Genomic DNA, 11,162 nt, shown 5'->3' on the forward strand with positions numbered 1-11,162 from the left:
AATGCCTTCAGAAAAAAAAAGGAACGTATGGAAGAGATGCAAACTTTTTAATGAGGTTATAGCAAAATGTATTTGTTTAAAAGCTCTGGAAAAAGGCAAAGTCGGATGTTTATGTACTATTAAGGAGCTCACGGCTGGTTTATATCTGCTGTAAATAAAACACCGCAGCTTGTCTCCACTAACCCTCCTTTCACTCAGATTACAAATATTGTACGTAAATAACTGGGTTAAACCACCAAGCGGCTGTTGGGAATTCATCTCATCACAGAGATAAAATAAAAAACAAAGCAGTCACAAAATGATCCACTAGGTGGCAGAAAAGAACCAGCAGCATTTAGCAGACAATCTTTTGTTTTTACAAAAGGAAAATGATGCAGCACGGGTGTTGGATTTATATTTTTGAAGCATTTGACAATCACTCAAGTAGCATAAACGGCATAGAATCTGTATTTATGCATGTTTTCTGTGTACTGAAGCAGTTACTCAAGCATAATAAGTTTCTTTATTGATTTTATTTAAATGATATTTTTGCAATGTGCGCCGCTAATTTTGAACACAACCAAAGTTTGTCATTAATCAAAAAGTGGTATTGTGTGGTTTCCATGAATGTTTGAGTTAACTCTCTGAACCTCTGAACTCCCAGCAGTTTCTGGCAGATGTTTTTTTTTTTTCCAGGCACATTTTTGCTCATTGTGGACTGATTTTTCACTGCAATATAAAGTCCTGCACCGCTACGGAAACAGAACAACCATGACTAGAAGGAGAGAGAATTATGAAATGTCTTTTGTGTATCTTAACAAAATTATAAAGCAAAAATCCCCAAAACAGGAAAAAAACAAACAAACATTTCTTTCTTTATTTTTACAAAAATTGAAAAATAAAATGAATCAACAATTTTACTAGTGCCCATATGTGTTATCAATCCTGGGGAAAAATTATGGTTCTACATACTATAGATATTTTACTGCTTATATGATATTTCATTAGTTTTCATACTTTCTATCTGCTTTGTGTAAATACAGCCTGTAGTTCAATCAAAAAGTCCTTTCGTCTTTGTTATGTGACCATTGGTTGTAGCCGAGTCAGTAATTTTCCTCATGTCGCACTGAGGAGCGCAGAATTTTTAGTTTTTGACAGAATCTGGTTCAAGCAAACAGTTTATTTTTGCCAATTTTTTTAAATGAGACATGTAGGATACAGCAATTTTGATAAAACATCTCAATTTGCAGTTAGTTACGTTTCCACACATCAAAGTGAGTAGTTCAAGGGCTGAAAGAAAGTTGAAAAGCCAACTTTTCTTCATGTTTTTAAAGTTTCTAGCTGATAATTTAGACACTACCTTGAACACAACACACCTTTCAAACCTGCCGGCTGGTTTTGGGGTTCAGACGGTTGAGAGCCACTGTATTTTGAAGTGATGTGTATCTTTACTTCACAGATTAAACTGAGAACAGCAGAATTTGTCTGAGGGTCAAATGTGTCATGCATTTATTATGAAGCCCACATTAAGCCTTCACGCTTTATTGCCACAGAGAGACAGCTCTGCACTTCCATCAACCTGAAGCTCTCTGCTCTTCAGATTTCAGCGCTTCGTCTCAGTCGACCAACCTGCCGTTCGCAGCGTTGAACTGAATCTTTCTGACAGTCAGCAGACGCCAGTGAAACCTCTCCTCGTCCTCCTCTTCCTCCTCCCGACTCTGTGCAGCTCTCAGGAGATGAAGTTGGTTTGCGGGATGATGCTCTCCACTTTGTGATCTGCAGGGTTTGCCGACGCCTCGTAGTTGCAGATCGTCACTTCATGTCGGTGCGCCTGAAGAGGATAAAGAGGAAGACGGGTTAACTGGCAGCAAGGACGAGAGATTTCTGGGTCTTTTTAGCTCCCGTCACATTTTTACTCACTGTGGGCTCATTTTAACTGCAGTATATAAAGTCCTGCACCTCTGTAGAAACAGCACAACCATGACTAGAAGGAGAGAGAACTTAAACATGTCTTCTGTGCAGAATGACAGTTATGATGCCATCAATCATTTAAAAAAAAAAAAAAAAGAAAAAGTTGAATTTCACTGATTTTGTATTTTAGAAAAAAAAATTACCAATTGTGCAAAACTAGGAAAAAGAGAGACTCCACATAATGTAGATATTTTCATTTCTTTCCACACACGTCTGCTAAAACACGGCCTGCAGTTCAACCGAGACGTGATGTTTCATTGCAGCTGAGTGAATAACTGCGACTCAGTTGTTCTGAGGAATGCAGAATGTTTTGTTTTTTACAAAATCTGGAGTAAACAGTTTCTTTTGAGTGATATTTAAAATCACACATGTAAAATAATCAATAATAACAAATGATTTTCATGAAATATTAGAAATAAAAGCTTAGAATGAGCTAGCTTTTCGATGGAGCGGTATGTTGCACATTAGTGCTTTAAGGACCATCAGAAAGTTGAAAAGTCTGCGATTATTTTGATTTTTACAGTTTCTGGCTCTTGTAAACGATGTATTTTTGGAGATTTTTAAAACGCAACAAGGCTATACAATCTGTCAGCAGGTTTTGGGCGACAGAAGCTTAAAGCTGTGGACCGTATTTAAAGATGGATGACTGCCTGGAGTTGACGTTAACATAATGTGGCCATGTTGAGCTGGTGGAGGTATCGAGGTCTTGCTTTCTGCCTCAGAGCACAACCGATTTATGGAAAAAAACAAAACATTGATATGTAGCTAGTTAGTTTGATAACTATCATCTACAAATCATTTCCCCTCTTAATGCACAGCAGCACCTGTTTCTGATATATATAGGATTCATTATTATACTGTGGGAAGAAGTGTCGATAAGTCAATAAACCAGTTTGTAATTCAGACTTAATAAACATACAGAAAGGCAGAGCTGAGGAGAAGAAACAGCCGGTTATATACAGTGGATGATGTAGCTGCACACGGCTGAAATGAGAAGCTTCTGTCGTTCTGATGATGCACGGATACGATCCATCCACTAAATCATGCAAGATGACAGTAAGTATTCTTTAAAACCACAAAGAATCGTCCCATATGGTTGAAAAGACTGAACTGTGAGTCTCAGCGTCAGAAGTACAGACTTTGTAAAGAGCTTTCACAGCTGTTGCGTTGCATCAACAGACAAACTAAGGAGTGAGACGGCAGCTTCAGAAAGAAGCCAAATATTTGAGGAAAGAATTCGCTGCCCTGAGGATGAAACACGAGGCAAAATAAAATCTCCTGTCGGTATATTTACGACCGTGCAGCCCAACGAAGCATTGACCTGAACACAGTGTTTGTTTATCAGGACGGATTCCTGGAAACAGTCAAGACTGAATTCCTGCATGAAGGAGCAAGATGAAGATTAATAACATCACTAATGAAGGTAATGGAAGGAAAGTATATGCAACTGCTGCCAGTTTATTACCTACAGCTCGCTTAAAGTAATGCTGTCTAATATTACAGTCCTGCAAAGGGTTTAAACTGGATTCTTCTTGATGCTACAGTTTGTGCTGCTGACAGATGTTTCTAGTATTTAGTCCTCACAAACATATTGATCTCTACGACAGAATTTCAATATTAATGAGGCTGCAAGAAGGAAAATTGGAAAAAAAAACAAAACCGGAAGAATGAAATTCAAATCAAATAAAATGAGGAAAGGCTGTCTGATAAACGTATGTCTTACAAGAGATGCTTTTCTCATTTTTTTTTTAAAGCAATATCTGGCACAAGAGTGTCGTTTAGGACTAATAAAGTTCTACGTTTTCATGTGACAGAGCTGGACAGTGCAAAGTTTACATGACACACGTTGGCCACATCAGAGGGTTAAAATAAACATATCAGATGATCAGAAAAGAGAACAAACACAGAGAGGATGCAGCACACTGACGCCGCTTCGTGTACGACTCAGACTGACCTCTGAATATTCTCCTCTGAGGCCGATGTAATAAACCCGAGTGTTCTCTGCTCCGAAGTTCCTGGAGACGTGGATGGAAAGATGCTGAACGTTGGAAAAACGGGCGATCCTGAAAACAGCGAGAGAACAGAAGACGATTCAGTTCAAGATCAAATACACCAGGGGTGCAACGGTACTCGTATCTGTACTGTAAATCTTTTAAATTGGCCTTTTTTTTATTAGTAGAATTATTGACAGACTTCAGTACGAAAGACAAAGTCCGTTCAGTAAACTGGTGTTTATTAAAAAAGAAAAGAGGCACTTTAATGTAGTTTCTCATTTCTGCTGCACTGAAAACCAAACAGTGATGTCAAAACAGAGACATGCATCAAGCTTTTAGTTTACTGTTACACCCCTAAGACTCACAGAATATACAGAAATATAAAATGTATGAATAGAAATGAATGGCATGCAGCTGTGAAGAGCGTTTGAAGGCTGACAGGACGAAGCAAATGTGTTCAGGATGTGTGTAATAAATGAATGAATGTACAAGAGAAAGAGAAAGAGGACTGAGTTGTGTTTTAAACGCTTCTATGATCAGATTGAATTTCAGAGCAACCAAGCTGCATCTCTTGTGTAACTGGCTGATGGAAAACACAAACTGCATTTTTTTAATACAAAATCTGGTCCCAATGGTTATTCATTTATTTTTTGTTGCTGAATTTCTAAATGAGACAGTAGAATATTGTGATTTTAATGAAATATTAATAATTTTATACTCAGCTTTAAGCTTTCTGAACGAATCGAAAGTCACACACGAACATTTCCAGAATTGTCGGGAAATTGAAAACCTGACGATTCTTTCTGTTTTTACAGTTTCTGACTCTAATAAATGGTGTATTTGTGGTGATGTTTTAAACAGTGACATGACTTTTAAACCCACTGGCAGGTTTTGAGTTTCAGAGGGTTCATTACAAAACAAAAGCAGCTCGTATAATATTTCACATAACTGCAGATTATCAGTTGATCACAAATCTAAAAGCTGCATCTGTACAACACAAACCTTAGTTTGGGTTCATGAACAACCGGGTTACTTGGAAACTAATTTTTTGGGGGTCAGATGGTGAATTTTTTTGCAAAAAGCAACTTAAAGCACCTTTAGTGGGTCAAATGTGTTGTTTCCATTAATTTTTTCTAATTTGACACTTCTAAATGTGCATAGAAACACATTTATAGACTTACAACAGCAAGACTGTATATTTATTTTGTGTTAGAGTTTTCTTTTCTTTTCATATTAATACTTTTTGTTTTATTAAATATCTTTACTCCCTACTTCTTTAAGATTTTTGATTGGGAGCATCTGCAACTGAAAGCAATTTCCCCGAGGGGATCAATAAAGTATTTCTGATTCTGATGTTAAAGAAGCACAGATGTTGAGAGCAGAAAGTCTGCATCGTGGGCTTCACACTGTATTCTGTTGAGTTGTGTAGTTTGATTACTTTGTGGGATACTCCAGCTCAGCCACCGGGTCTCTGTTGAGTCTGAAGGCCTGCTCTGGTTCTCTGCCGGTGTCATCAAACGACATCTGAGGGATGTTCTTGTACCTATACAGAGAGAAACAACAACAGGAGAGTTTAAACTCGATGAATCCGTAGAGGTAGAAGTGGTAATAAAAGAAAAGACAGCTGAGTTTGTTTATTCTCCCCTCCTGAATGAACAAAGTACGAAATCTAATTTAGAAAAACAAAACCAGATTCTCCTGCTTGGTTTGTTTCCGTAACGTCAAACATGTAGAGTCGAGATCACAGAAGCAGAAACTCACAGTCTGATCTCAGCAGGATGGGATTCGTTGTCTTCTCCGGAGATGATGATTCCTTTCAGCTTCACGCTGCCGGTGAACCTGAAAGAGAGGAAACGGAGTCAGCAGGCCGAGAGCGAAAACACAAGATGAAGATACAACCAGAGACGCTTTGGGGCAAAATCACAAGAGCGACTTCTGCTCGACCATCTCTGACTTACCCGCTGATTTTAGAGCACAAAATATGGATATTTAGAAAGATATTTACTGACTTTGAGCACATCTCACACACTGAAATATGAGTTTATTTGAACGACAATATCTGAAATTTCTGTTTTTTAAAATTTCATATCATGTCATTAATTCAGAATCTGTAACATCAGAGAAGTAAATCAAACAGTCTCTGATTATGGGTGAGTTCAAATATGAAAAAAACACTGAAGCTATTATGAAAAGTCCCATCGTTGAGCATATTAACAAAAAAAAAGATAAAACCAAAGTCACAGCTTAAAGTGTGAGAACATTGGCATATATAATAACTGAAGAGTTTAGCTTCAAGCATCTCTTCCAAAGAGTAAATGAATAGACAACAGTTTCTTCTTTAGCCTACAAATTGGGGTCTGAAAATGAAAAATATGCCCAAATGAATAAATATATTTTCTCCTTTTTTTAAATTTTTGTTGATTTAGAGAATCATTTTGAGACTCTACTTGGATCAGACTATCTACCGATACTTTTGTTTTTGTGATCCAAGTCATCAAACCTGCTCAATCAGTTATGGAAGTTCCACAAAAATTATTTACCGTTTTATTTTTGTGATCAAGTAATTCATATTAAAAGTATTCTACATGTTTAGTTTTGTGTTTTTGTGACCTGCAGCTACATGTGGTTCAGAAAACATCACTAGTTGATTCCTGCATGACCAGTTTTTTTTTTGTTAATCCGTGTTCAAAGAAAAAACTTTTCACGACGGCTTCAATTTTTGTAATATTTCAAATCATCCATATTCAGAGATTTATGTGAGCTAATTGTCCAATACTACAGATTTTAAATCAATGAGAAATAACAGTGAAAATTTCAGATTTTTATCTTCAATAGTTCCTGAGATGTTGTCGTTCCAACAGCCTCAAATTTCAATTGTGAGAAAACACCTGAAAGCAGGTTAACGGGCAGCTTTTTAAAATGTTTTATCTCAGAAAGTGCCACTAAAAATTTCATAGATACAATTTTAAATACATACAGTTCGTGATAAATAAAAATGAAAGCAAATCAGAGATGGTCAAGCAGAAGGCAAAAGATGATTTGAGATCGTTTGTCATTTATCAGGTAAACTGTGCATCTAAAGAGCAAAATTCAGCAGGTGAGTGTTTGTGGTCGTTTCTAGGAAAACTAACTATGATCCACTCAAATGCAGACGTTCTTTTCCAAATCTGTGTGCAGAGGCAGCAGCTAAAGTCGCCTCGAGGACTTACGGGATGTTGAAGAGCAGCTCTTCGTCCGCGTCGCTCTCCACAAACTACGAGGACAAAAAAAAACAACAACCAGTTATTTCTTCTCAGACACGTCGGCTTCAGTCGCAGCTTCTGATTTCTGTTTTATTGTTTGATTCGCTGACAGTCGCCAGATTCAAGGTTTTTCATGTCGCCTACTTACTGACGAAGAGCTTGAAGAAAGACAATGTTTACTTTTTTCCAGCTTGTCCAGTGTGAAGGTTTTTTATCCTTTTAGTTCCCAGAAATGACGGTAAATTGATTATTTTTGGGTTTGGGACAAAAACAGACCTTTGAAGGCAGCAGCATGAGACAGAGTAAATTATAAAAGATGTTATTCAGATAACACAACATCTGATCCTCCTCGCTTTCTCTGTCTGAGACTTCTTTCATTTTTTTATCAGTTTAAGGGTTTTACGTGGAGTTTTCTTTTCAGGAATTAAGGCTCTGAGAATATAAATCACTTCAATGTAAAACCGCTTGAAGCAAACGTGTGATTCGTCATAATGTGCAAATAAAACTGACTCAACGTGGCATTTTCTGCTATTTTAAAACATTTTATAGACAAATCAGCAATAAAAAAATAATCAGAAGTTGAAGTTAAAATAGACTTTTTCTGTCCGGTTAAGGTTTTGGATCTATAATCCAGTGTGAGTGGTTTTTATTCTAATCTTCAGTCAATACAAAGAAACACTTAAAGTTGACAAACTGCATTTCGACGGTATAAAACTGCTCAGAGGTGACGTTCATGATCAGTTCATCTGTTTCCTGGTTAAATATTCTGTCCATACAAAGCGACTAAACAGTGGAATAGTAACATTTGCAATCTTAAAACGTCTTGTTTTGTCTGACCAACCGAAATATATTCAGTTTTCTGTGGTGCGTGACAAATAAAAGCAAAATATTCTGACATTTCAGCAGCTTCATGTCTATTCACGGCTGTTTTGTGTCTCATTTTGGTCTGTTGTGGTCATCTTATATACCTTTGTTGTTATTTTACATGACTTTGGTGGTTGTTTTGCATGTCTTTGTGAGTTTAGCATATTTTTGTCGCCACTTTGTGGTTGTTTTGAGTCTCTTTTTGATCACTGTGCATCTCCTTGTTGTCATTTTGTGTCTTTTGTTCGTCATTTTGTGACCCTTTGTGCCAGTTTTGTGTCTCCTTGTAGTCATTTTACACATCATTGTTGCCTTTTTACGTAGCTTTGAACTCGCTGTGCATCTGAATTTGGTCTTTAGTGGCCAGTTTGAGTCTTTTGTGGTCATTTACAGCTCCTTTTACATCGTCTTTGGTGCTCGTTTTGTAAATCTTTGTGGTCACTTTCAAGTCTTTGCAGTCATTTTGAGTCTCTTAGTAGCCATTTTATGTCTCTTCCTGGTAATTTTATATATCGTTGCTGCTGTTTAACTTGCTTTTAAGGTTGTTTTATGTCTCATTTTGATCTTTGGTGTTTGGTTCCATCTCTCTGTGGTCGTTTCATGTCTCTTTGAGGTAGTTTTACGTCTTATGTTGGTCTTTAGTGCTCCTTTGTGTTTGTTTTGTGTTGCTCTGTCATTATTTAGTGTATCTTTGTGGTCATTTTTTGTCTTTGTGTGGTCGGTTAGTGTCTTGTTGTGTTCATTTTGTGTTTTGAGGTTGTTTTCTGTATCTTTATAGTCATTTTGAGTCTTGTGTTCATTTTGAGTCGATTTGTGGTCATTTTGTGTTCTTCTGTTGTTCTTGGTGTCTCTTTGTTGTCCTTTAATGTCTCATTAAAGTAGTTTAACATCTTATTTTGGTCTTTAGTGGCCCTTTGTGTGTCTTTGTTGTCATTTTGTGTCTCGCTGTGGTCCTTTAGTGTCGCTTTGTAGTAGTTTTGCGTCGCTCTGTCATCATTTAGTTCATCTTTGTGGTCATTTTATGAATCTTTGTGGCCACTTTGTGTCTATTTGTGGACATTTGACATGTTATTGTTGTACATGTCTCTGAGGTGGTCTTTGGAACCATTTTGCATCTCTTTGTGGTCAGTTAGAGTCTTATTGTGTTCATTTTGTGTCTCTCTGAGGTCGTTTTCTGTATCTTTATGGTCCTTGCGGGTCTATTTGATGTCATTTTGTGCTCTTCTGTTGCTCTTAGTGTCTCTGTGTGCTCCTTCAATGTCTCTTTCATGTAGTTTAACATCTTATTTTGGTCTATAGTGCTTGTTTGTGTGTTTTTGTAGTCATTTTGTGTCTCTCTGTGGTCCTTGTGTCTAGTTGTCTTTGTTTTGTGTCGCTTTGTCATCATATAGTGTCTCCTTGTGGTCATTTTAAATCTCATTTTGGTTTCTTGTGGTTCTTTAATGTCTGTTTGAGGTAGTTTTACATCTTATTTCAGTCTTTAGTGTTCGTTTGTGTCTCTGATGTCGTTTTCTGAATCTTTCTAGTCATTTTAGGTCTTGTTGTGTTCATTTTGGGCCTATTTCTGCTCATTTTGTGTTCTTCTGTTGTTCTTTGTGTTTCTTTAAAGTAGTTCAACATCTTATTTTGATCTTTAGTGGTCCGTTGTGTGTCTTTGTAGTCATTTTGTGTCTCTCTGTGGTCCTTTAATGTCTCGTTGTGGTTGTTTTGTGTCGCTCTGTCATCATTTAGTGTCTCATTGTGGTTATTTTGTGTATTTACCTCCCAGCTGAACCTCGAAGCTTAGTAAAGTTTAGTAACTGCGCAGCCGCACTGCGTCGCCCTCAGCGGGCTCTGACAGCAGAGCTGCCCGGCGGAGAGGCTCCGCTCGGCCGTTACCTTGTCCCGCTCGTTCCGCTGGTCCCAGGGCTTGAACACCAGCCTGCCGTCTCCGTCGCGGCTCTCGTTCAGACACTGCAGCTTCTCCAGGTCGATCCGCCGGTACAGTCCGTACTCCAGGCCCCTTTCCGCGGGCTCGTGTTCGCCCTCACACCCGCAGCCGTGTCCGTGGCCGTGACCGTGACCGTGGCCGGACATCGTGGAGCTGAATCCGCTGCTCTCCGTCCCACAGTACCGGGAGAAATGAAGCAGAGCGCTCCGTCAGAGCGTTTTTATAACGTCAAGTGAGATCAGCAAGTTTCAGTTCACAGCGTGAAGCGGAGCGACGTCCGCGTCAAGGCGCCAGAAGTGACGACGAACTGACGGGGAGAGACTTTCAAAGTAAAACCAGCTGCTTCCGTTAATGACAATTTTACACCTTTTCAGTTCAACGCGCTTCATTAGCGTGAATATTATGTTAATATTACCAAAGCAATAATAATGATGAAGCTACAAAACAAAACAAACAAAAAACAGACAATCAAAGCAACAACATAATTGTATTTAGTGGAACAAACAGACTCATTAGGCCAATAAAAAGAATATAGTTAAAGTAGAACCATTATAAGAAATCAGTTAAATAGTTTAACTGACTCTATTTGACTTTTCGTAGTTAATACTTTATAATGAAATGTTTTATAAAAGTTTATAACGAAAATCTAAACTATTACATTTAAAGCAAAAGTTACCAGAAATACACTCTTTTCATATGAACAAATTAGGAAGCGTGTTTTACAAATCTTCAGTTATATTATTGTGTATTTTACCTGTATTTATCCACACAAGTGGTAATTTTATGTGTATATTTCAATTTATTGCTGAAAACACTGTTGCCCCATAGCAATTATCCTTTAATATATTTACACTTTAACTGACTTTTAATATCTTCGAGAGCACTTTGTAAAGCAGCTCCTTCAGCTTTAAATAGAAATGTAATGGAACGAGTGCACAAAAGGGATCTAAGATGTGTTCCAACACACATTTTACTTTAAAGAGAATTGTCCCTCACAGGAAGTCCTCCTCTGCAACATTGCGGCCACTTTACCTTCACGAAGAGCAAAACAGAAGTGGTCCGCTCTCTAATTGGTTCAGTTTCTCTGCCACCAAACGTCCAAAGTGTCGCAAAAACGTTTCGTCACGTTAATATAAGATATTCCATAAAAACAGACAAAAATCAATATAAACGCTTTCATTT

The 11,162-nt window shown here is 37.7% G+C and overlaps 1 protein-coding gene across 1 annotated transcript; it reads right to left on the reverse strand.

Annotated features, from left to right (window-relative positions):
* Positions 1-1,459: 1,459 nt before the first annotated feature.
* On the reverse strand, positions 1,460-10,292 carry pithd1 (PITH (C-terminal proteasome-interacting domain of thioredoxin-like) domain containing 1). The gene is made up of 6 exons (XM_008292875.1): positions 9,929-10,292; positions 7,154-7,197; positions 5,706-5,783; positions 5,383-5,487; positions 3,905-4,013; positions 1,460-1,810 (listed from the first exon to the last, which is right to left on the reverse strand). The coding sequence occupies exons 1-6, from the start codon at positions 10,124-10,126 to the stop codon at positions 1,709-1,711; spliced, it is 636 nt and encodes a 211-aa protein (XP_008291097.1). The 5' UTR covers positions 10,127-10,292; the 3' UTR covers positions 1,460-1,708.
* Positions 10,293-11,162: the final 870 nt, after the last annotated feature.

This window comes from Stegastes partitus, unplaced genomic scaffold, assembly GCF_000690725.1.
Source record: "Stegastes partitus isolate 25-593 unplaced genomic scaffold, Stegastes_partitus-1.0.2 Scaffold841, whole genome shotgun sequence".
Lineage (NCBI taxonomy): Eukaryota > Metazoa > Chordata > Actinopteri > Pomacentridae > Stegastes > Stegastes partitus.